Here is a 26,405-nt window from a genome sequence, read left to right as displayed (position 1 = left end):
CTGAATCCCAGGGTGGTACCTTCACCACAAGAGCATTCTTCCTCCTGGCTGCCCCGGTGAGCGCTAGCAATCCATCACGCAGAAGACAGAACACGCGGTTCATGTAATGGCATGGAAGTATTGGCGTTGAGGAGATGAATGTAGCAAAGGCCCCAGGCAGCAGTGTGGTTTAAAGGCTTGGCAGGCAGGTGGACGAAGGGTCCAAAGCTGAGGCTAGAGGGAGAAGACGAAGGAAGCAGTATGGCGGCAGGACAGGAAGGATCTCAAGGAGGGAAGAGGCAAAGTCTGGGCAAGCTCTGAGCACAGAGGGTTTGAGAGGCATTCAGGAATATGCCATAATTGGATGACTTAATTATCTCTCAATCTGACCTTGCAAGGCACAAAATTAAATACTCTGAGCCCCGGGGTTTGCATTTTTTAATTTTTTTTTTTGGCTTTTCAACCCTGCTGATGTTTATGTACATACCGTTCAGCTCTGCAGTGCTCGCCGGAACAGCACTACACTTGCTGCCAAGTCTCATGCGCACAGGCCTTCTCACAGACCAGAGTCCGCTTTTTCTTCCCAGTATGTCCAGCCTCTGATGGCATTGTCCTGGCGTCCCCTACACTATAAAGGAGAAACAGCTGTGCTTTTTAAACCACACCATATAGACCGAGCCTTCAGAAAGGCAAGCGTTGAGAGCTGTTCAAGTGCCACTCTCTCTGTGTTATTTCTCGGCAAAGTGCACAGACCTTTGCAGGTGAAGGACCTGACCCAGAGGTTGTTGAAATCAGTGGAAAGACCCCCATTGACTGTGGAGCGGACCTAGAATGAAGAATGACTTGGAATTAGATACACACGCAGCCAAATTTAGACTCCGTGTAAGCAACCGGTGCGCCCATTTGCCTTTCCTAGAAGAAGTGCCAAACATTCCTGCCCTCTAACATGCCGTCTGAATCTTTTGTGCCAATCCGAACTCAGACTTGGTATAAGTAGGCGGATGCATTAGTGGGGTAGTCGGAGTATGAATGGAGCTAATAGTATACCATACGGTGGTCTGGTTTGGCACTTGGACACCCAAGGTACTCATTGAGGGACCTGGCAGTGAAGGCATGGCTTTAGCTGTGCCGACTACGTACCTAAGCGATGCCGCAGCGGCTGCTACCTGTGTTATCGTGGCCATGCTGCTCTTTATAGTTGCATTAGCTTCATGAGAGCCACCGCAAGTACGTGTGCGCGTGAGCAGGAGAATCATGCCCCTAGCTCATAGTGTAGATGCAGCCTGAGCAGCCCTCACAAAGGAACTGTTTGGTGGTGGTGCTGGGACTTTCTGAGTTTTCCCGTGGCTGACTTATCACTGCTCTGGTCTAAACAGAGTCAACCCTTCAAGATAAACTCTTCCCCTGTTAGCTAGTGTAGAAGGTGACAAAGTGTCTAGGATATTGCTGACAATATTGGTCCGTTTCTCATTGCCAGTGCAAGGGAGTGCTGGTAAATACCACTGTCTGGTACAGGTTTGGGGAGCAGTCCATGGGGACTCTTGCACCAGCAATAGCTGTTATCTACATGGCTGCTTCCCTGGACAATGGCTCTCCACCAGTGCCTGTTCAGCTCTAATAAAAGGGTCCCCATCAGTTTGCACATCATCACAACAGATGCATGTGGCCTGAATGGGAGACTCACTAAGGTCTTAATGTAAAGATTTCAATACATCCTAATTCTCCTATGGACGTGTCAGGCCTTCTCGAATGGCACATAAAGGATGAGTAAGAAGCAGTACAGAGGGTCCTGGACACCAAGGGCCAGATCCTCATTTGGAGTAAATTGGTGTAACCCATGATCCAAATTTTCTACAACTCGATCCTCTCCATGGGAGACATCTGTCAGAGTTGTCCACAACATCCCTGCCTCTTTGGTTAGCAAATTCCTGAGCACCATGGCTGACTGCAGTAACCAGGTCCCTGACTTCTTCAGGATCTCTTCTGGAGAACGCATCCTCTTAGAGCACCAGTTCAGAACGCTCCCTGCCTCTTGCAGAGCGTGGCTTGAGGTTTATGTTATTTTGTGTAATGTCAGTAATTACGATGATTGAATCTCAGATTTAATGCAGCTCTTGCTCAGCATTCTTAGAGAATAGGAGAAAAATATCTATTTCTGTTGAAACTATTTTGGTTTTTAAGGACTGTGAATGGCCTACTCTAGGGAGTGGTTAATTGCTAGATGAGGACTTTCCTATAATTAGAAAATTGTATTACTTAAAAGTCACAGAGTGCCTTTTAATTGAACAGCCAAAGTCCATAATTGTTTCTTTACTTTACAGAAAATTATGACGCCAGGCTTTCGAGAATAGATATTGCTAACACTCTAAGGGAGCAAGTCCAAGATCTGTTCAACAAGAAATATGGTGAGAGATCAGGGTGATTTTCTTTTTTCCCCTGAATCTTCCCCTTCTCTGTGTCTTCTCCCTTTCCTATCTCCCTGTTCCTCTGAATTTCTGTTTTGATAACCTCTCCCTGGGTGGTTTCATACGGCTTCCCCCTTTTCATTTCGAGCAGTTGTTGTTCTGAGGGTCACATGTGGGACATGGCACTTGCGCATGGATTAAAACAGAATGATGGTTCTGTTCTCTGAGGGGGGGGATAAGTGGCTTTTGTTGAAGGCTTTGGTAGTGTAGATGGCTCTTACTCAGCAGGAAAGATTCGTGTGATCGGGAGCATGCATCATTTGTTAATGCTGCTTGCAGTTCCTAGACAGATTCAACCCCCACTCCCCCCCCACCTTGAAGGATGAAGATGGTAATTTCATTAGCAGAGGGTTGTAGAGCTAGGAAGATGCGTCTGAACTCCTGGTGTTACGGGTGGAGGGAAGGAGTGTGTAGGGGAGGAGAGGACTGGAATGACTATAAATGAAGAGTATCAGCCACTGAGTAGGGCATTTGGGAGGCGGGTCCTTTCTGTCTACCTGTGTGTTTCCTTGGGGATGTGTCTGTGATGCTTACTTGGCCCCCATTGCTAGACTATCTATCTGAGCACCACCACCAACACCTCTGTGCTATTATCTATAGATCGGGAACTGAGACAGAGGAGTTAGTGATTGCCAAGCTCACATGGAAGGTCTGGGGTGGAGCACAGACCTGAACGGAGGTCTCCCAAGTGGCAGGCTAGTGCCCTAACCATTGGGCCTTCCTTCCTCCCTTGGAGCATAGTCCAAGGAGTCTACCCAATGTAGCCGCTCTCTCCCATCCAGCATGTGATCGCATTTTCTTGGGAGGAAGCTGTTGGTCTTACTCCAGCGGATGGACATGGGGGTAGGAAAATGGAATGGAAATTGCCCCAAATAATGTCCCTGAGTGACTTGCACTTACCTTTCCATCCTTCCTACCGTACTGTCTGATCACCAGCTTAGGATGCCCTTTATCTTTTTTCCTTTTCTTCTTCTTTTTTTTTTTTAATGTAGCTTTAGCTCCCTAATTGTCTCTCCTTTGCTTCATCAGCTCTTCACTACGGCTCTGTGCGTTCACTACTTGCCTCAGGACCATTCCATTCTGATCGTCCCCATGGTGATGGCCCTGAAAATGTTGGTCCTTGATCTAAAGATTGACATGCTCCATTAAGCAGCTCGCACATTTGGTTCTGTACTCGATCGTGCACTTTGGGTGGGGGGAGGTGGGGAGATTTTGCACATGTGTGGAATAACAGGAGTTGAGGCCGGACCTGATATCTGAAATCCTGCTTGAATCCTAAATATGAGATGCATCTATGGTTTGTTTTTCTTCCAGGCGAGGCCTTGGGAATCAAGTACCCAGTGCAAGTGCCATACAAACGGATTAAAAGCAACCCAGGGTCCGTGATTATAGAGGGGCTCCCCCCTGGAATTCCGTTCAGGAAACCGTGCACTTTTGGTTCTCAGAACCTGGAGAGAATATTAGCTGTGGCTGACAAAATCAAGTTCACAGTAACAAGGTATGTTTCCCTAAGGGCTGTTTGCCATGCAGTCTGCGGGGGGCGGGAACCCACAACATGGTCCCAGTGCCAGTGACCGCTGCATGTGCCTGAGCTTAAGTCTCTGAGGCTGAATCCATCACATGTGCTGCCAGTCCCCCTCAAGGGAAAGGCTATAAATATATTCTAATGACACAGGCTTCCATCCTGCTGAGAGACAACAATTAAGCAGGCAGTTAATAATTTGACGGAAAGAAGTGGGCTATAAAATATAGGTTTCCCCTCCTTTTCCTCTTCTTCCTTTCTGTTCAGTTGCTGCCTGTCAGGGTGGGGGCAGATCATATTAAAAATAAGTACCTGGGTGTAAATATCACAGGAATGAAAAGTCACCCTTTGTCTCCTGTCACCGCAGGGTGCCAAGTCTCTAATGAGAAAGCACTGAGGGGTGCTCCCTCTTAAGTGTTGTGCTGTGTTGTGTGTGTGTGTGGGGGGATTATTACAACAAGCTGTGCTGGGTCAGTTGGGTTGTGTTGCTCCAGTTGTGTGGCTTCCAGGAAATCAGCCAGTCAGCAATGGCTGGGGTTAGTGGCAGCTTCGGGAAGGGTATAACTGAATTTGTTTGTTCCTTTTTTTTTTTTAAACCCTCTCAGATGAGTTGGTACGGTCAGACGCTGTGCAACAAGGGCCTGATCCAAAGCCTACAGAAAACAATGGAAAGATTAACGTTGACTTCAGTGGGCTGTGGCTCAGAACCCCGCTAACTCCTGAGGGTGCAGGCAGGGTGGCTTAATGACTAGGGCACTGGACTGGGGAGACCCTGGGTTCTTTTCCCAGCTCTGTCACTGGGTGACCTTGCATAAATTGGTTCACCTCCCTTTGTCTCAGTTTCCCCATCTGCAAAGTGGAGATAATGATGCTGACCTCCCTTGTGAAGCTCTTCGAGTGCAGTGCCCAGAAGCCCAACTGAGATCCCAGGGTCCCATCGTGCTAGGTCCTGCACATACATATAGTGAGAGCCGGTCCTGGCCCTGATGAGTACACTGTCTAAAAAGACAAGACAGACGAAGGGAGGGAGTGGAAAGAGAGACAAGAAGCAGCTTGTCCAGTGTGTCACAGTGCATCGGTAACAGAGCTGGGAAGAGCACCCAACCTCCTGAAGCCCAGTCCAGTGCTTTTTTTCCATTGGGCCACACTGCCTCTCTTGCATTGTGCTTCAGATGAAGTAGGAAGATATGGTCCCTGCTCTGATGAGCTTATATGTTTGTACAGCATCCATCGCAACGGGGCCCTGATCCTGACTGGGGCCTCGTCACTAACTCTCAAATAATGACTAACAAGTATAATTGCTGTTCACAACAACCGCCAGTGTAGGCGTGCCTGCTTTCTGCCTTGGCTTCATTCTAAGTATTCTTTTCTCCTTCTATTTTCCAGGCCTTTTCAAGGACTCATCCCCAAACCTGGTAAGAGGAGATGCCCATTTGCCTAAGCAGGGCAATGACTAAGAGTGTATTGTCAGTTCGGAGGTTACATGGCTCTAATAATGCACTCCCTTCACCAGTGTGGGGAAAGTTGCCGTTGCCCCAATTTCGCATTGAATGTGGTCCAAGCCTTGTTTGTTTGGTGAATCTGGTGGAGTTCATGGCACCCGGATGAGGACAGCTGACTCCTAATTCCCACATTTATGCTGATGGTATTTCCTTGAAACTTCCCGCATTTTTAAAATGCTGTTCTAGGATGTCAAGGCCCCTTCCCCACTCTGAACTTTAGGGTACAGATGTGGGGGCCTGCATGAAAACTTATAAGCTTAACTACCAGCTTAGATCTGGTCCGCTGCCACCACTCCCAAGGGCTAGCTCCCTTCCCTGGGTAGCCTTGAGAGACTCTTCCACCAATTCCCTGGTGAACACTGATCCAAAACCCCTTGGATCTTAAAACAAGGAGGAATTAATCATCCCCCCCTCCTTCCCTTTCCCCCCACCAATTCCTAGTGAGTCCAGATCAATCCCCTTGGATCTTAGAACAAGGAAAAATCAATCAGGTTCTTAAAAAGAAGGCTTTTAAATAAAGAAAGAAAGGTAAAAATCATCTCTATAAAATCAGGATGGAAAATAACTTTACAGGGTAATCAAACTTAAAGAGCCCAGAGGAACCCCCTCTAGCCTTAGGTTCAAAGTTACAGCAAACAGAGATAAACACTCTAGCAAAAGGTACATTTACAAGTTGAGAAAACAAAGATAAAACTAACATGCCTTGCCTGGCTGTACTTACAAGTTTGAAATATGAGAGACTTGTTCAGAAAGATTTGGAGAGCATGGATTGATGTCTGGTCCCTCTTAGTCCCAAGAGCGAACAACCACCAAAACAAAGAGCACAAACAAAAGCCTTTCTGCCCCCCGCCCCCCCAAGATTTTAAAGTATCTTGTCCCCTTATTGGTCCTTTGGGTCAGGTGTCAGCTAGGTTACCTGAGCTTCTTAACCCTTTACAGGTAAAAGGATTTTGGTGTCTCTGGCCAGGAGGGATTATAGTATTGTACACAGGAGGGCTGTTACCCTTCCCTTTATAGTTATCACAAGGACCCTCTTAAATATCTGTTACTATTAGCTGGCAGATGCAGTAGAGAAGTTTCTTGGATGGAAGTGAATGATCATTGCTCCTTGATAAACACAGGATCTGTCATAAAAACAAAAGAGGGTCCTAGATTCATCTGTGGGTTGCTTGCACGATCTGAAGGACTGTTATCTACTTGCATGAAGCATTAAGCAGCAAAAAGGAAATGGAGTATCCCCTGTTCATGGACACGTATGTGGAGTAACTGTGTGTATGGTGGAGGAAGACCACAAAAGACTGGAACTTAATATAATGAGTATTGCCCAGAGTTCCTGTTTCTCCCCCCTGCAATTAAACACCTGCGGCTGGCCCGTGCCAGCCGACTCGGACTTGCAGAGCTTGGGCTAAAGAGCTGTTTATTTGCGGTGTAGATGTTCAGGCTCTGGCTGGAGCCCAGGCTCTAGAACCCTGCAAGGTGGGAGGATCCCGGAGCCCAAATGGCTACCTTGCAATTAAACAGCCCCTTAGCCCCGTGAGCCTGAATCAGTTGGCCCAGGCCAGCCACGGGTGTCTAATTGCAGGATAGATGTGTCCTAGGTGGTGCTGTGCTAGCTGAATACAAAGTGCAACTCTTCTAGTGTGATAAAACAGTAGCTGGATTAACAAGTCTAGAGAGGATGTCGTAGCACCAGAAAGAGCTCACTTCTCACCCACCACTTTGTGTCACAGTTATTTCTTTTATTTGGCATGAAACTTGAAAGGAAAAATAGAAACAAACAAGCCACAGGAAATCCCATATGAAGGGATCGTTACACTTGGAAACCAAGCTTATTCCTCCCTTTCTGTGCGCCCGTTATAAAAATCCCTAGGCACCCATGATGGGAAGCGTTCGAGGGGCTTTGAACCTCAAAACCAGGGATCATCTGCCGGGAATGGAACAGGTTCCTATGGCAGATCTGCTCCTTGCTCCAGGTGTAAAACTGAATGAGTGCAGCGGGGGTATTTCACTCTTTATCACCTGACTCCTCAATAGGTCTGTGTACTGTCTCTTCTTTTGTATTTTTAAAAGCTATTTAAAAAAAAAAAAAAAAAAAAGTTCCACCTTCAAGACGGCCCCTCTGTTTCTTTTCAGTTGTTCTCCTGGAACAACTGGGTATTGTTCTCTCAAGGGTGGCACTTGTCTAGCCCCCCAGCTGTGACAAGGCCCAGTTGGAGACTATTAACCCCTGCTTGGGATCTAGTTCTGGTCCTTTAAGTTTCCCTCAGAGCCTTTTTACAAACAGTAGGACTTTTTCTGTACTTGGCATCAGCCCTGATTCAGCCATTGATGGCCAGCAACTGGGATAATCTGTACTGGTGAAAAAGCCCCAAGTGTACAGAAGGAAAGCTGCAGTTTGTACTAGTTGAGCTTACACTGGCTTCAAGCAGCAGTGAGCCCAGTTGGTGCAAAATAGGACTTTCCAAGCCTGCACTCGCAGATTGGTGTGCCTGCATTGCAGGCCATCATTTGCTAAATCCTAAGCCTAGACAAGACCTCGCCTAAGGAGCGATCGGCCCATTACCTCTCCTAAAGGAGTAACGTTTGGGGATTCTTGGTTCCAAACTTTGTCCTTACTGAAGTGAAGCATTTTACTCTGCCCAAAGACCTGGCTGAATTTGGTAACGAACATCCAGCGTTCACTGCAGATCTCTTTAATTTTTGGCTACCAACTTCCTCCCTCCTTTGCAGTACATAGTCACAACTCTTCTTTACAGTGGTGTGGGAAATGGATGAATGCAAAGCAATGGGTGGGTAGTTCAAACATCCTGGAGTCAGTGTTCCAATTAGAATCACATCCAGCAAGGGGAATTATATACTGAAGAATGTGTTGGTGTTTTTCCTCCATGAAGCTGTTTTGTAAGTAGCTAGAATGTGTCAAAGGGAAGTATGGACAGACATCAAACTATATATTTGAAGGAGACTAAAAAGAGGTGAGATTTGTTTGCTGTATGTGCAATTAAAGATCCTCTGGAACTCTATCTGGGAATCATCTCAGTTGCTTTCTGTAACACAGAGATTACGCTTTATTGATTTTAAGTCATCAGCTGTATTCTGTCTTTCAGAATTTAATCCACCGCCCCAAACAATGTTCATTGCTTTTCTCTATTTGAACCTGTAATGAATTAATACTCACATGGGCTCGCCTGTGAAGTTCCCATCTCAGCTTTGCCCCATCTTGATTTAGCACAAGTTGATTTCCCATCCTCCTGTCTTTTCAAGGTCAGCCTTGGACTTCTCAGCGCTGCCTCTCTGGTGTCAACACCTGCTAGTGGTGACATAGGAAATATCGTAGCTTCTTGGCCATAGGTGGGCCTGTTGGGGACCAGCTTTGTTTTAGTTGTGACAAACTTTCAGAAGTCAAAGCCCACATGTAAAAGCACTTGGGAGGTGGTATCACAGAAAATATCTTGCAGGAATTTCTCCCAATCCTTTCATGTTCACTATTAGAATAGTTCAGTCTCCTGCCCGGTTTTTAAACTACCCGCAGTTCAGAGAAGTAGGAGAAAGACCTAGTTTGCAGTTAAACACCCAGCTACTTTATTTTTAAAAAAGTATTTACAACTGCTGATCGGCCATGCATGGAAATGACAAAATGCTGCCTCCTTTGTTGACTGCTTTCTGTCTGCCTGGCCAGCATTGCTTGCAGATGGCAAATGCAATAGAGAGGAAAACATTTAGGAACCCGTGATGGGAGTGGCAAGGAGGTGAGAGACGTGAGTTTAACGATTGGTGTAGCTGGGTGAAATACACCCTCGCTAAGCACAAGGCTTGTGCAATACTTAAGACCCTCTTAATCCTATGGAGCCAAAGCTATGGCCCACTTAAGTCAATGGAAAGGCTACAATTGATTTCCATAGCCTTTCCATCAGGCCTTAATTTAATTGAAAAGTGTGTCACTTATAAAGCACCCTCTCCACCGCAGTAACAGGCACTGAGTTCCTAGACCGGTCACGTCGCTGGATCTGGTGAAACAGGCCTTAATTTCAATGAAGGTGCAGGGCCATAATATTGGCATGAGACTGGGGGGTGAATCCTGGCCCAATATTTCTTTACACGATAAATTAATGGAAAACCTGTATATTTACAGTTAGGTGAACAGCTCTGACTCAAATCAAATCAGACCATTAGTGGGGAGCAGATCAGAGCTCAAGTATTAACAGTTCAGCCTGCCGGCCGCATTGGAAATGCTACGTACTCTGTAGAGGTTGGGGAGGGGGGGGGAAAGTGTTAGTTTCCTTGAATAACACTTTTAATTATTGTCTGACTTTGTAGTAGAAGGTTTTGTTTTTGTCAAAGACACCGGGGGGGAACCCGGTTATTTCAACAACCTGAAAATTTTTGACCAAACTGCAAGTTTTCTCACTAAAATAGCTCTTTAATCAAAAAGAGCATTTTTTATAAAGAAAAATGTATTTTTGCACTAACTGTAATAATCTGTATTTTGTTATCCCTTTTATTACACATACATACACATTTGCATATTCATTGCTTTTGCTTTAATCATCTTTCATCTGTCATAATAAAATTGGAAACTTTAAAAAAAAAATAGAGAGAAAAAATTAAAATTCAAGGGATGCTGTCACGTTCATTTAACCCCAGCTTCTTGTACAAAAAAATAGGTTTTATTAAAAGCTAAGAACAGAATGGTTCCTTGACATTTAAAAAAAAAATAATCAAAATCAGTTTTTCTTTTGCTTTTATTTAAACATCCTTTTTCAGTGTTTGTTCCCCAAACACAACAGCATTGGGGAAGTGCCTGAAAGCTAGGAAGTCCAGTGACACTGTCTCTAAACAGAAGTGAAACTGAGGGCTTGTCTTCACTACAGGAGGATCAACGCTGCTTCCATGCAACAGGTGTGGATTTAGCAGGTCTAGTGAAGACCCGCTAAATCAACAGCAGAGCACTCTCCAGTCGACCCTGGTTCTCCAGCACTCCGAGAAGAGTAAAGGAAGTTGACCTGAGAGCATCTCCCGTCAATGCAGTGCAGTGAAGACACCGGGATAAGTCGACCTAAACTACATAACTTAGGTCGACTTACCCCAGTAGTGAAGACAAGCCCTGAGTAGCCTGTTTTCATCATCCAGCTGAGATGAAGGGCATAAATTAAACAAAGGCTATAAATGGTTGGTGGAAACCAGTATCTAAAAATATTTCTTTATTGAATAGTTTCGGGTGACAGTAGTAACTGGAGATAAAATTTCTAGACAGCATAAAGGACTGCTTCTTGGAGCAGTTAGTTCTGCAGTCCACAAGGGAGGAGGCAATTCTTGGTTTAGTCCTATGGGGCACAGGATCTGGTCCTAGACGTGAATATTACTGAATTGCTCACTAACAGCAAGCATAATGTAATTAAATTTAACATCTTTGTAGGGGGGGAAATATCAAAGAAATACACCACAGTAGTTAAATGGAAATTAAAAGGAACAGTCACAAGAGTGAAATGCCTGCAAGCTGCATGGAAACTATTTTAAAACACCATAATGGAGGTGCAAACTAAATGTATATCCCCAAATTAAAAAAAAACAAACCAGAGGACCCCAAAATGCCTCTCTATCTAAACAACAGAGTAAACACAGACAGTGAGAGGCAAAAAGGCACCCTTTAAAAATTGGAAGCCAAATCCTACTGAGGAAATAGAAAGGAGCATAAACTCAGGCAAGTCAAATGTAAAAGTATAATTAGGCAGGCCAAAAAAGAATTTAAAGAGAAACTAGCAGAAGAGAGACAAACTAACAGCAATTTTTTTAAGTAAGTCAGAAGCAAGAAGCCTGCCAAACAATCACTGGCGCCGCTGTATGATCAAGGTGCTAATGGAGCACTCAAGGAAGACCAGGCTGTTGCAGAGAAGCTAAACTAATTCTTTGCATTCATCTTCACTGCAGAGGATGAGAGGGAGATTTCCACACCTGAGCCATTCTTTTTAGGTGACAGATCTGAGGACCTGTCCCAGATTGAGGTGTGATTAGAAGAGGTTTTGGCCCAAATTGATAAATGAATGGTAATAAGTCATCGGACCAAATGATAGTCAACCAAGAATTCTGAAGAAACTCAAATATGAAGAATGACTATTAGCCAAGATGGTCAGAGATGCAGCCCCATGCTCTGTGTGTTCCTAAACCTCTGACTGCCAAAAGCTGGGACTGCACAATAGGGGATGGATCACTTGATAATTGCCCTGTTCTGTTCATTCCTTCTATAGAATCTGGCACTAGCCGCTGTTAGAAACAGGGTACTGGGCTAGATGGACCATTGGTCTGACCCAGTTTGGCCATTCTTATGTACTGAATGGGACTAAGTCACCTTGGCACTAATGAACAAGTGTTAATTATTGTTGTTCCTGCAGCAACCTTGTGATCAAAGTGTGGGATTTTCAAATGGGCACAAGGTTGGACAGATGGTCCAGTCGTTAGAACAGCAGCCTGGGACTTGGGAGACCTGGATTCAATTCTTTGCTCTGCCCCAGAGTCCTGTGTTACCTTGGCAAGTCGCTTTGCCTCAGTTCCCCATCTGTACAATGGGGATATTAGCACTGCCCTGCCTACAGGGGTGTGTGAAGATAAATACATTAAAGATTTGGGGGTGCTCAACTACTCTGGTAATGGGTCAAATAAGTATCGTAGCTAGACTGGCCTATCTCTGCTCCCCTTGAGGTCATTGAGAGTTTTACCTGCAGGAGCAAAGTCAGACCAGCTCTTTTGAAAATCTCACCTCCAAAATAGTGAAGTCTTCTACAGCCACTGAGGTAGAGAGACACCGGCTGAGTCTCTGTGTCCTTACTTGTAACTATAGGTCTGCACAAATCTTTTATATGCTACTTAACTCTCAAGTAAGCCATCAAAAGAGGGCTTCAGTATCAGCAGTAGGCTTTGGTACCTCAATAGCTACCCTGGAAAGGAATCCCATCTAGCTGGATATAGCCCTATGGGCAGCACCTCAAAATAAGTATTTAATAACAAACTTTACTTTCAGGTTTTTTAATTTTAATTTTCTGATTGCTTTTCAATCTGCTGATGTTATCTGTTCAGAGAAAAGTCCTTTGGAGGCCTTTTTAGGCTGGAATGATCTTTCAGTATTAAAATAAAAGGAGATGGAAGAGGTGGGGGTTGAAATTCCAGCACTATAAACACTATAAATTGTCTTTCTTTTCTTCTTTCCTGAGGCACAGAGATACAAAACAGGCTTAATTCGAGCCTTTGAAAAAAAAATCAAGCATAAGTAATCTAGCGCAAAAAAAAAAAAATCTTTCTGTATGTTAATTTTTATGTGCTTTGATTGAAAATGCACACCAGCCCCATCTGTCCTATTCCCAAAACTCCCCACCACACTGACAGATTATTTCCCATATTCCAATTAATAAAGTAGGGCAGGCGGTGTTCTTTAATTAAAAAAAACACACATCCAGGCATCCTTTTTTTGCAATCCTCCACCAGACTTTGATGTGGCACATCTCCCATTCGAAACTCCTAACAAACAGGGAAACGCACTTGATCTCACGTTGACCTGACCATAACATATTTCAGGGGCATTTATTTCTATTTCTCCCTTTGCTTTCTGAAGTTCAGACCCAAGTGCTCTATCTTACCCTCCCAGTCCTGGTACCGAACGGGAAGAGTAGCAGGAGGAGGAGGAATCTTTCTTATCTTATCTCCCCCCCCCCCCCCCCGATGAAAATATATATATATAAAATGTTAAAGCTATTACTGATGTAGTCTGAAGGTGGAAAATCAAACCAATCATGTAAATTGTTGTGCAACTTCAAAGCCTTTTTTAAACACTGAGTCTTCATCCCAGCCAGTTGAACTTGTCTTTTCTTTTGCCTTTGTTGTTTTTCCTTTTCTCTTTCACTTGCATGTGCAGTGGCCTCACAAGTATCAGAAGGTAATAATGTGATTACCAGCTAACTCCCTCCGTTAATTTTTTCTTTTGTCTTGTTTCAATGATCACCTCCCCTTTTCCTTGCCAGAATCTCGTATTCTGCCATGTTCTTCAGAGAACACAAATCCTCCAATTATTTCCAGAGTGACAGCATTATCACTGGTCACCCCACAGCAAATATTCTTTCACCTAGGTCCCAGTCTTGCAAGCATTTACACATGTGCTTACCTTCAAATAACCAAGGGGGTAAACCGTGCAAAGGGAGAGGAGCTTGCTAAAGGACAGTGTTGGCACAAGAATAAATGGGTATGAACTGGTCATGAATAAATTCAGGCTGGAAATTAGAAGAAGGTTTCTAACCATCAGAGGAATGAGGTTCTGCAACTGCCTGCCATTAGAAGTAGTGGGGCCATACAACCTAACTAATTTTAAGAAGGAGTTTGATACATTCCTGAATCAGATTGTATAATGGGATTGCCTGCAACACGAGCAGGCTGGATTTGATGAGCCAGGAGATCCCTTTGGGTTGTACACCTCTACCTCAATATAACGCGACCCGATATAACACGAATTCGGCTATAAAGCGGTAAAGGAGTGCTCGGGGGGGGGGGAGGGGCGCAGAGCTGCGCACTCCGGCGGATCAAAGCAAGTTCGATATAACACGGTTTCACCTATAACGCGGTAAGATTTTTTTGGCTCCCAAGGACAGCGTTATATCGGGGTAGAGGTGTATGTTCATATGTTTAAGAGCAGTTGCATTGACTGCAGTGAGCTGACTCAAACGCTTGAAGTTCAGCATATGTGTTTGTAGGACCGGGACCTTAATTATATTTCTTTTTCTATTTTAATCAAGCTTTCAAATCAAACAAACAAAAAATGAAGTGTTCATCTGAAATGTTGGAAGTGTCTTTGGCTGGTTTTCTTTCCACCAAAACAAATACTTCCTCCTTTTTATGTTTCTTTGAAATCAGTACTCCTAAAAAGCTGGATACTTGCAGAGTCCATGCTACATTCTCTGAATAACATGCATTAAATGTTTCCCCTAAATGTAACTTGCCAGTTTAAATTGCTGTAACATTTAACTTTGGAATATTATGTCCGTCTGCTCATTCAATGCCTTCCAGTTTATTCTGCTGTCCGTTGTAGAACGTTGTAGATGTTGCTACCTAATCAGCAGGGTTTAGAATGTCCCAGTGATACATTCCACCATGGTAAGATTATTGATATTATATTGGTTAAGTACTCATGGTGTCCCTGATGCTATGCAAGATAGAGATGAAGTCATGATCCTAAAGGAGCTTACAGTCTATGCAGATGTACAATGCAGAAAAAGTATCTACTGTGAAGCTTTAAGACCTGGTCTTGAAAGGGTCTTCCCTTTCATGCCTGCAAATAACTGTGAGCACAGAGGAGGGTATGTAGACATCCAGCTACCTGTCTTGTGGGCATAGTCATGTAGCTGGACAGCTGCATATCTGTATGCAGAGTCGAAATTCACTGCCTTTCTGGAGTTTTGATTTGCTAATGAAAGAGTTCAGCAATAAACAAAAGTTTAGCTCAAGGCTTCTCACCAGGGTTGGCTGCTCTTACAGGCTCCTCCCTCAGAAGTGTTCAGTCCACACCCTAGATCCTCTCTCCCTCCAAAAGTCACTCCCAGCTACCTTATATGCAGGTGGACTAGTGAGTCATCTTCCTTGTTCAGTCAGCAGAACCCACATAACACTTTGTCAGCTGGCTGAAGATCCGCTAACAGGTTTCAGGCAACACTTCTAGCCTATTATAGGCCCTCACTTGTGCCTGTAATTTGCACCAGAGGACGAAACCGTGAGGCTGTCTTTTAGATTATGATGGGTGACTTTTTTGTAGCCCCTGGCACGTGAGGATCTTGCTTGAGTTAGTGCAGTGAGGAAAGCTTAATAGGCAGAAAATCACAACCAAGGGGCAAATCAAATTTGTAACTGTTCAGAAACGAAGGGTTAGTGGGCAAGGAATAATTAACATTCTGCACTCGCCTTTCAAATGGACTGGGAGCATTAGCCAGGGAACCATTGCTTTGTTTCCAAGGCTGAACATTAGCTGCTCATGATTAAGTGTCTCAGTCATAACTTTCATGCTTGAATGGTTTACATGAATTGTTGAATTGGGATTCAGTGCTCAGAGCAGCTAAACCCATTTCCACTAGCATCTATGTAGCGCTTCCCTAGTTTATTGAAAGTGGGGATGTTCTGCTCCCCTGATGAGGGGCTGCTGTGAGGTAGGGTATCCGTTCACGTCCAAGGTGGGAAAACACTGTTGCTAATTTATCCATATTAGCTCCTATCTAAACTACCTGTGATCCAAATGGCTGGTTACCTTCAAGTAGGGAGGTTAAGCCTGGTCCCTTGGCCAGTTACCTCGACTGATCGTCAGTTGCACAAGTAACTTGGCCCATACCACGCTCATTCCCCTTTTATGTTTGCTTTCTTGGTAGAATTTGAAAGCTCTAGCCCCTCTTTTTCTCATTGCTCTGCTTATTTGCACTCTAATTCTCACAAAGTTTTCTCACGGTCACCTCGCTGCACCTACTGGGCCAAATGCAGCCCTGGTGTAAGCAGCTCGAACTCCCATGGAAACCTCTGGGCCAGACTCAGTGGTGAAGTTAGACAGTGCTATGGGCTGGTCTGAAAGCCATGTAAATTGGGTGTGCAAACCGAGTGCGATGATTCTGCTGAGCAGGGGGAGAGAGGGTGCAGCAGGAATAGCAGGACGGTTCAAGATAAAGATGTGTAGGAGGGACTGCTTAATCTTCCACCTTTTGTTGTTCTCCTGGTGTCTCAGTTCCCATCTGTAAAATGGGGGTGCAGAGCCTCCCTTCCACCCACACTTTGTCTTGTCTCGTTACACGGTACGATCGTCGGAGCAGGGACTTGTCTCTTATTTTCTGCATGCACAGTGCCTGGCACCATAAACACAGTGGTGCACCGATCTCACCTGGGGCCTCAAAGTGTGGTTGTGATGCCATTAATAAACAACGACCATTAGTAACACTGAGAAGGCTCGAGGAGGGGGTGATCAGTAGCAAATTATATTGAAGCTCATTAAGTGGTGATGTTGGACTGTATAAATGGGAATCTCACAGGTAAGAACGGGGTTAATAATTCCTCTTGATACGACCCCGGGTAAGCCACACTTTGAGCTGTGTCAATTGGGGGCTTGTCAGTATTCGAAAAGAGGGAGTCCAAATAAGCTATCAAGTGTTTAGAGAGAGTATAATTCGTGAAAAGAAGTTATGTGACATAAACCATGTACAGCCTAGAGAAAATATATAAACAAGTGTAGGGTCAGTGACCTGAATTTTGTTCTTGGTTACACCGGTGAAAATGTTGGTTAACTTCAGTGCAGTTACTTTAGATTTACACTGGGGTCACGGAGATCAGAATCTGGCCTTGCCCATACAAATGCAATGAGCCATATAGGGCCCAGGAAGCATCATTCGTAGGGGAGAAGTTGGGTGGAACCCCATTTAGTTCAAATGAGTTAATTTGCTGAGCAACAAAAATGAGTAAAGGTCTAGAAAACATGACCTGTGAGGGAAGATATAAAAAATTGGGTTTATTTAATTAGGAGAAGAGGAGACTGAGAGGGGACATAACCATTTTCAAGTACATAAAAGGTTGTCACAAAGAGGAGAGAGAAAAAATGTTCTCAAACTCTGAGGATAGGACAAGAAGCAATGGGCTTAAATTGCAGCAAGGAGGTCTAGGTTGGACATTAGGAAAAACTTCCTAACGGTCAGGGTGGTTAAGCACTGGAATAAATTGCCTATGGAGGTTGTGGAATCTCCATCATTGGAGATTTTTAAGAGCAGGTTAGATAAACACCTGTCAGGGATGGTCTAGAATATCAGTGGTTCTCAAACTTTTGTACTGGTGGCCCCTTTCACATATCAAGTCTCTGAGTGCAACTCTCCCCACCCCCTTATAAATTAAAACACTTTTTAATGTATTTAACACCATTATAAATGCTGGAAGCAAAGCGGAGTTTGAGGTGGAGGTTGAAAGCTCCCGACCCCCCATGTAATAACCTCACGACCCCCTCAGGGGTCCCAACCCCCAGTTTGAGAACCCCTGAGTGCAGGAGACTGGACTAGATGACCTCTCGAGATCGCTTCCAGCCCTACGATTCTATGATGTAATGCCACTGTTTACACATTCATGATAGGGGCGGCAGCAACAAGGAGTCATTTAAACTCGTTAATGGAGTAAAACACTAAGTAGTGGTTTGGAATTAAAACGGGGGACAAAATGAAGGGCCAGAGTGTGAACCCATTATTTACACTGAGGAGTAGCACCTTCCTCCTCCGTGTATAGCACCAGGCAACATAAACACAGATATTAGTAGGGGATAAATTATCTGCATCTGGTTTCTCCATAATCGGCAAAAGTGAACATGTTCACGTCAAACTGAGACATTCTGCACAGAAATGTTGTGATTTGCATCGGCTGGTTACAAAGCCCAAGCTGCTTCTTCGAGTGATTGCTCATATCCATTCCAATTAGGCGTGCGCGCACCGTGTGCAGTCGTTTTCCTCTAGCAGCACCCGTCAGGTCAGCTGTGGAGCCACCTGGAGTGGCGCCTCCATAGCGCTCTATATATGACCTTGCTGACCCGGCGCCTCCTCAGTTCCTTCTTACCGCCAGTGACAGCCGTTGGAACTGTGGTGTCTTGCTCAGCAAACTCTCCATGTTTCCCTAGCTCTATTTACTTAGTGTTTGTTTTCCTTAGTTAGTTTAGTTAGTTATTAGTTAATATAGTGTTAATAGTTCACTGTCGGGAGTGGGAGGTTCCATTCAAACCTTGCAAGTCCTGCAACAAGCCTATGCCAACGGGCGACCCCCACGACGCTTGCTTAAAGTGTCTGGGGGGAAACTCATCAGGCAGATAAGTGCAGGATTTGCATAGGGTTTCACCAGAGAATGAAGAAGGAGCAGGACTTTAGACTGAAGCAGCTCCTCATGGAGGCGGCACTTAGACTGCAACCAGCATCGGCGCGGCAGGACCCGGCCCCGAGTGCATCGGTGCGTAGTGTCCTGGCAGCGGCGGAGATGGCACCGCGGAAGGACTCTGGAAGAGACCCGCAGCACCGCCGCTCTCCGGTGTGGAAACAGTCGGAGACGACTTGGCACCAGTCCCATTCCGCGGGTCAGAAACAGCGCCGGAAACGGGGGAGGAGTGGTTCCCCAACTTCGGGGCCCAACCCCTCGGAACTGGCCAATGGGGCGCGTCCCAGGGAGGAGCCCCCAGTGCTGAAAACTTTGGAGCCAGCACTGTTGACTTCAGTCCCGCAAGCCCTCCTTGTCCCCGGTAATGGACGCGACAGCTCTGCGTTGGGGTGCGCGTTTGGGAGATCTGCAAACTCAGGGCCTATGGTCTCGAGACGAGCTCTCTCTTCATATCAACATCAAGGAGCTCAAGGCGGTACGCCTAGCATGCCAAACTTTTTGGGCCCGGCTGCAAGGCCAGTGCGTGGCAGTGAGGATGGACAACACCACTGCCATGTTTTACATCAACAAGCAGGGTGGAGCCCGTTCCTCCCCGTTGTGTCGAGAAGCCCTCCGGCTGTGGGAGTTCTGCATAGCACCCTCCATTCACCTGGAAGCGTCCTATCTACCAGGAGTTCAGAACAACCTGGCAGACCACCTTAGCAGGTCCTTCCGCATGCACGAGTGGTCCATCCAGCCGGATGTCCTGCACCTCATTTTCCAAAGGTGGGGGTTTCCTCGGGTCGACCTGTTTGCCACCTGCAGCAACAGGAAGTGCCCGATGTTCTGCTCCTTCCAGAATCACAGCCCGGGCTCGGTCACGGACGTGTTTCTGCTACCCTGGGGAGACGACCTGTTGTATGACTTTCTCCTGTTCCCTCTAGTGCACAAGGTTCTTCTCAAGGTCCGCAGGGACAGAGTGGAGGTAATCCTGGTGGCCCCGGCATGGCCTTGACAACACTGGTACACCACACTCTTGGAACTGTCAGTGGACGCCCCAATTGCGTTGCCACTCAACCCCAACCTGATCACTCAGGACCATGGTTGCCTGCTCCACCCAGATGTCACGTCCCTCCATCTCACGGCTTGGAAGCTTCATGGTTAAACCCCATGGAACTTCTGTGCTCTGAACCTGTATGGGAGGTCCTACTTGGCAGCAGGAAACCATCCGTCAGGGCCACTTATCTAGCTAAGTGGAAAAGGTTCACTTGCTGGTGTGCCCAGCATGACACACCTCCGATACAGGTGCCTATCCCACTCATCCTAGAGTACCTCCTGCACCTAAATCAACAAGGCCTGGCAGCATCGTCCATCAAGGTACACCTAGCTGCTCTCTCGACCTTCCACCTGGAAGCGTCCGGACACGCCGTATCTGCCAACCCCATGGTGGGACATTTTCTCAAGGGCCTGGAACATCTCCACCCCCAGATTAGACAGCCAGTTCCTGCGTGGGACCTGAACTTGGTCCTCTCCAATCTAATGGGGCCCCTGTTTGAACAGCAAGCGACTTGCTCCCTCCTCTATCTATTGTACAACATAGCTCTTCTGGTAGCCATTACCTCAGCACGCAGGGTGTCTGAGTTGAAGGCCCTCACCTCTGACCCACCTTACACGGTCATCCACAAGGATAAGGTGCAACTTAGGCCTCACCTGGCCTTTCTTCCTAAAGTTGTCATTTTTTTCACACGAGTTAAGACCTATACCTGCCCGTTTTTTGTTTCCTAAGCCTCATGCCAGTAACCGTGAGCAGAGGCTGCACTCCCTGGATGTTCGGCAGGCGCTAGCCTTCTACATCGAGTACATGAATTCGTTCAGAAAGTCGAACCAGTTGTTCATAGCGGTGGCGAACCGGATGAAAGGCCTCCTGGTCTCATCGCAAAGAATAGCTTCCTGGATCACGTCCTGCATCTGCACGTGCTGCGAGCTAGTCAAAATCCCATCTCTGGCACTTATGGCACACTCCACGAGGGCTCAGGCCTCATCAGCAGCGTTCCTGGCCCAGGTCCCGATACAAGAAATCTGTAGGGTCCTTGGTGCATACGTTCACCTCTCATTACGCCATCGTCCAGCACACCAGAGATGATGCAGCTTTCAGCAGAGCAGTGTTCTAATCAGCGATTCCATAACTCCGACCCCACCACCTAGGTAAGGCTTGGGAGTCACCTAATTGGAATCGATATGAGCAAGCACTCGAAGAAGAAAGAACGGTTACTCACCTTCTTGTAACTGTTCTTCGAGATGTGTTGCTCATATCCATTCCAAACCTGCCCGCCTTCCCCTCTGTCGGAGTAGCCGGCAAGAAGGAACTGAGGACGCGCTGGGTCGGCTGGGTCATATATTGAGCACCATGAAGGTGCCGCTCCCGCTGACCCGACAGGTGCTGCCAGGGGGAAAACCTTTCCGATGACTGTGCACACGGCGCACACACTCCTAGTTGGAATGGACATGAGCAACACATCTCGAAGAACAGTTACGAGAAGGTGAGTAACAATTCTTTTTCTGTTTGATTTGACTCCACTGAGCTAAATAAGAGTGTACTGCAAGTGGCTGGGCACGAGATTATAGAGACTTATGCATTCAGTATGAGGAATATAAAAATATTATTGTTCTCTGTTTTATCTCATTTATTTCAGTGCCGGTTCTCTTAAGCTTTTGTTTGAAATGTTTGCTTTTATGTAGAACCTAACAGACTATTTGTATCTCTACTTAGTGAATTCTCTCTCTGTGTCTCTCCTCCCGCCTCTCACAATTCTTCAGTGCCCAGAATGCTGCTCTTTCTCTGTAACCGTATTCACGCTGGGTACTTTTCTATCCATCTCCAGTCACCATCACCTCCAGCCTCTGTCATTACCATAGCTTGCTCAGACTTTCTTCCTCATTAGCTTGTTTGCCACGGCACCTCACATTCCTCTCCCCATGGAACTGTCAGCTTTATCATAATGATCTGCTTCATTTTTGTTTGGACCGTAATGCAAATTCTGGTCCTAGCTCTGTTGCTGTTGGTTTTCCCCAGGAAATTCATTCCTTTTTGATATCACTTGTCATTGCATAGATGGTGACTAGAGCCAGCATCTCCTTAGGGATCCCTTTTTCTCTGTTTTCCTCCCCATTGCTACAGAACTAACACAATTATCCTGTTTACTTTTCATCTGCTTTAGCCGTAGAATTTTCCTCACTGCAACCTCCACTGCTTTTTCAGTAGTCAGCTTCAGGTCTCGCTCTCACCCTGCCACCTAATAAATGCACTGCAGAGCCCCTTTTCTCTAGCAAGGTACAACGTTTGCCCCTTTATCCTGCTCTTTTCTCCCCACTGCAGCCTGGAAGCTGAGTCTGGCAGGAAATCAAAGCTCATGCAGGACTCTAATCTCTCTATTATAATCTTCACAGCACTGGCTAAGAAAGACAGTTCTCAGAATCTTCCTTTCACCCTTCATCCCTTGCCTGTATAAGTTCCCCCTATGACATTTATTCTCCTTTTTTAGCCATATTTACATTTAAGGACTTCGGACATTCTGCTCCCCATACGGGGAAATTTCGGTTTCCTCTGTGTATGTGTTTCACATGATGTCACATATACTTCAGAAGTGATTATGTGGCATGTTTGCAGGTGATTGCGTGGTTTGCAAGATCTCCACTGAATGCCTGTGACAGGCTTCCCTGGAATATAAATGAGTCCTTCCATGCTGGCTAAGCTTGGAAAGAGAACGAGCAAATAAGGGTGCTGTGCACCCAGTGTGTAATTCAGCCCTGTGCAGTTCTCGGCACCATTTCTCACCCAAGACCACAAGCTAAGGTTGAAGAGCGTAGCCCTTGGGGTGGCCCTCTGCACAGGGTCAGTTTCACTCCATGCATATTCAGCGTAAGGAATATATGTTTAACGTTAAAGTTAATTGCATCCTGGGTTAGAGGGCTTCTTCCTTCAGTGTATCAAAACAACTGAAACATGTTGAGAAAGGGGTCCTGTAATCAACACAGACCAAATTCCAACAATGTCTTTAAGAATGCGCTTAGCTTCATGCAGTTGAGTAGCTCTGTTGAAGTCAATGGGACTATTCACGTGCTTAAATACTGTGCTGAACTGGGGCCTGTTTTATGCCACCTGATCATGTTTATGAAGTTCTCATAGCAATATTTATCTGCTGATGAGATCTTTCCACCAATGAGGTTAGAGACCAGAGAAGGTTCATATTGTCATTTACAATGCGGTACTGGGATTTGTGCTGTTTTTGAATATTGTGCAAAGGAACTACTGAGAAACAGCACTCATTGCTCTCTCTCTTTCTCTCTCCTTTTAACTTGTGCTATAGCCCCTAGACGGATAACATCACTGGAAAAAGCTTACGCTGCTTTGAATGGTACGTAGCTCAGTTGATGTATTGTAGATGGTAGCAGACAAGAAATGTATTTGTGTTGTTAATAAGGGATCGAAACTGTGAAAACACCCCAAAGTTCCAGGTGTTTTTCCCCTCCCTTGCACTGTTTTCCCCCATGGCACCAAGAGCTGAATGAATACAAGATGCATTTAACAAATATTTTGTAATTATGATATGCATTTCCAAGCACCAGTTATTGTAGTTTCTAGGTATCAATGCCAGTTCTGCTGTAGGCAAACTGACCTGGCTTATCTATGCTTAGCTCATTGATGTCATCCAAGTGATTAATTATTGAGAAGTCTTATTGTGCAGTTCACACAAATTATGCTGGTACTTATTTACTTAAATAAATTATTGCATATGCTAGGCCATATCCTCAGCTGGTATAAATTGGCATAGCTCCATTGACTTAATGTATGTGATAATGGACTAACATAAACGAGAACTTGCATAATTTTTGTGTATTATACAGTAAGGCATTTCTCAATGGGCATCAGTGCAGCTACATTTATTTCCCAAGTGGGAATCTGGCCCCACACATCTACATGTTAATTACATGCTCCTACATATTTATAATTACACTCAGGAAACATATGTAGAGCCTTTTAAGTACCATTGGTTTGTTAATTTGGGCCTAATGAAGTTTGCCAGCAGATTCCACTTACCCTGGTGGTATTGTGTTGATAATTGACTCAGTTCACATAGGTATTCTTTGTGTTCTAGACTTTTTTCCCTTCCTTTTTTGGGTGTATTTAGTGCAGGTATAAGGTGCTAAATTAACACCACTTCACAGAAAGTCCTATTTCTCCACAGACAGATAAAAAGCAGCAGGGCAAGCTTCTCCCTCCGCCCCGACCAGAAGGGACCCAGCCATAGGTGTGTGAGAGGAAGTTCATTCTCCTTGCCCAATTCAGTCCTCTGCTGAGCCCACCAAGCAGGATACTCCTTGTGGGGGTGTTCATTTGTAAATAACACAGACATTTGCGCACCAGGAACTGGACCTGAACCGATCAACTCACATTATGTAGGGCACCAAACAACCATTCGGTGGTACTCACTGCTGACCTGGGTTGAATTCAAGTCAAGTGGAGGTGAAAGGCTCCCTCACATATTACATTACCCTCCCCTGAGCTACTCTATCCAGTCGTACTAAAACTAAAATCAGACTCTCCATGTCTGCACATGGACCAAATCAACAAAGCATCATGAAGCTGGATAACCGTTTTATTTCAGTGCCTGCCTGTAAATTTGTAATCCTAGCCTTAGGCACCCACTCGAGAAATGAAATATTTTGGCCATCATCTTTATTTGTTTTATTTTTAAAAAGTCCATTAAAAACGATAGTACAGCGCTGTGCCATGAAGGTTTGTATAACAATGCTTTGCTGTACAGGATCGGTACATCAGAGTGTAATGCTAGTGGTTTTCTTGAGTCAATTATACACCTCTACCCCGATATAACACGAATTCGGATATAACGCGGTAAAGCAGTGCTCTGGGGGGGCGGGGCTGCGCGCTCCGGCGGATCAAAGCAAGTTCGATATAACGCGGTTTCATCTATAACGCGGTAAGATTTTTTGGCTCCTGAGGACAGCGTTCTATCGGGGTAGAGGTGTATTACAATATCAAATACATAAAAAGCCAAATCAAGTTCTCTCCTGCCCAGTTACACCTAGAGAATGAACATTGTGCCCTGAAAAATGTCCGGTTAGAGCCGTCTGCAGACCTGAATGAGAAATAGTGATTGCTTCGAAGCCCAGTACTGGTGACTCTATGTTGTAAAAAGAAACTTTACAAGAAGAAAGCACAGTTTAGTGAAGCCCTGCATTCTTCTGTACTTCCTCTCTGGCTTCTCTGTTGTGCATGCTCAGTTTGAATTTCCCCCACTTGTGGTAGTCTAGTTTGAGTCACCTGGTACCAACTTAGGAGCCTCACACCATCACCAAAGCAGTCCCAGGATAGACAACAAGTTCAGATCTTTTTCCTTTGATAGTCACTTGGAGGATTAGCGAAAGGGCAAAAGCTTCAGCATTTTAAATCCCAGAGAAATCAAAATGCTGTAAAGTTAGACAACAAAAAACCACTTGGTTTTGATATTTCTTTCTTTGTCTGCTACCATCTATACATCCGTATGCCCAGGAAACAGCATAAATAACAGGAAAGTCACAGAGGGAGTAGAAAGGGATGTGCAGGTGTTACCGTTGATGAGCCTACTACAGCCCTGGCTAAAACACATGCCTACTGTAATTGGAGAGCAAAAGAGAAATTCTTATTTTCTTTCTTGAAATCAGTTCCTTGTGGCCAATTTTTGGCATGTTCCTTTCAAGCTTCTTCATTGTAGTCCCTGAATACGAGCTGCTGCTTGTCCTCAGGCTTCTTTTAAAACAAACTCCTGCTTTCTGAGTTCAGTGTCTGGCATACAGAGCTATTGTCTTCCAATCTCAGCAGCTCAGAGGAGAAGCTTTTATGAGGCTGTGCCCTGAGGCTTCAGGTTACGCGCATGAGGTAGTCAGGAATGAGGATGCCGTATTGCTATATCTTGGGATTCTGTTCCGAATCTCACGCTATTTTCTGTTTTACTTAAAGCCCCAACTCCTGGAGGCATGAGAATCTCAGCTTTCATTTAAAAAGTACGTTTCTAACCCTCCTGGTTTTAGAGAAAACCTTGGAAATGTGACCTGAGTGAAGTGCATCCTAAAGGTGCAGAAACCGAAGACAAAGAAAAAGAACCAAAAATATAAAATATAATCTCACGGTTGTTAAGCGAATTTCATGACTTTGGGGGCCTAACTCAGGATTTTTGAATGTCTGGTATTGGCAATACTGAAGACACCAACTCTGAGGTGGTTGGCAAACAAACTGAGAAAGCCAAGCACACTGGACAATAGTTCTACAAGAACAAAACCCAGGGCTCTGAAGATGATGCTAAGCTAAAGCAACTCAGGCCCTGATTCGACAAAGCACTTCAACATGTGCTGAAATGCTTTCCTGAAGTGAGGCTGCGAGCATATTGCTGCTGAAGTTAAACAAACAGCAGTGATCAAATAAACTGTCAATATCTGTGCACCACGGCTGTGTAGTCAGATGAATATGTACATGTGCAGGACACAATATGCTTTCCTTTCAATACTGTATTTCTTTTCCTACCAGAGTATTCAATCTTTCAGACACTAACTGGAAGCTGACTCTCCTCGCTTAAATATTAAGGCCAATTCCCAATCTTAATTGATAACTAGGAAGAATCTGTCTGTTTAACAAAGATATTATTGGAGGGAGATAACAGGGAACGGGGTCTTCTGATATTGTTCCCTTCCCTGCAGCCCCACATTCAGCTGGATTAGCCGGAAAGGGCTGCTTGAGAGGAGTACTTCAAAGGAGCTTCATTCCCGGACCCTGAAAACGCCATTTCTGCTGGCCAGGGAAATGAAGGGTTGAGCAAACTCTGACCACTCTTTGTAACAGCCGGCCGTTGGGTTGCTCCTAGACCTCGGGGTCAGCCCAGAATGTATTCTAGTCCTGTTTGCAAGTGTACTGTTTCTTTTTGGATATCACTGAAAGCCCCTGTCCCAACTTGTTATCAACCCTAGACAAACACAGCCTTATGTAAAGTACCATAACAAAAAACA

General features: G+C 45.3%; 1 protein-coding gene across 1 annotated transcript in view; it reads left to right on the top strand.

Annotated features, from left to right (window-relative positions):
- Window positions 1-26,405, top strand: part of GTF2IRD1 (GTF2I repeat domain containing 1) — a 106,361-nt gene that overhangs the window by 65,964 nt on the left and 13,992 nt on the right. The window contains exons 19-21 of the mRNA XM_065418266.1: window positions 2,301-2,384; window positions 3,759-3,942; window positions 5,353-5,381. Of these exons, the coding sequence (XP_065274338.1) occupies window positions 2,301-2,384; window positions 3,759-3,942; window positions 5,353-5,381 (297 nt within the window). The remainder of the gene's footprint in view (window positions 1-2,300; window positions 2,385-3,758; window positions 3,943-5,352; window positions 5,382-26,405) is intronic.

The sequence above is a fragment of the Emys orbicularis genome, chromosome 17 (assembly GCF_028017835.1).
Source record: "Emys orbicularis isolate rEmyOrb1 chromosome 17, rEmyOrb1.hap1, whole genome shotgun sequence".
NCBI classification, from domain to species: domain Eukaryota; kingdom Metazoa; phylum Chordata; order Testudines; family Emydidae; genus Emys; species Emys orbicularis.
The sequence above is the reverse complement of the archived record's forward strand: the minus strand, read 5'-3'. Positions and strand labels throughout refer to the sequence as shown.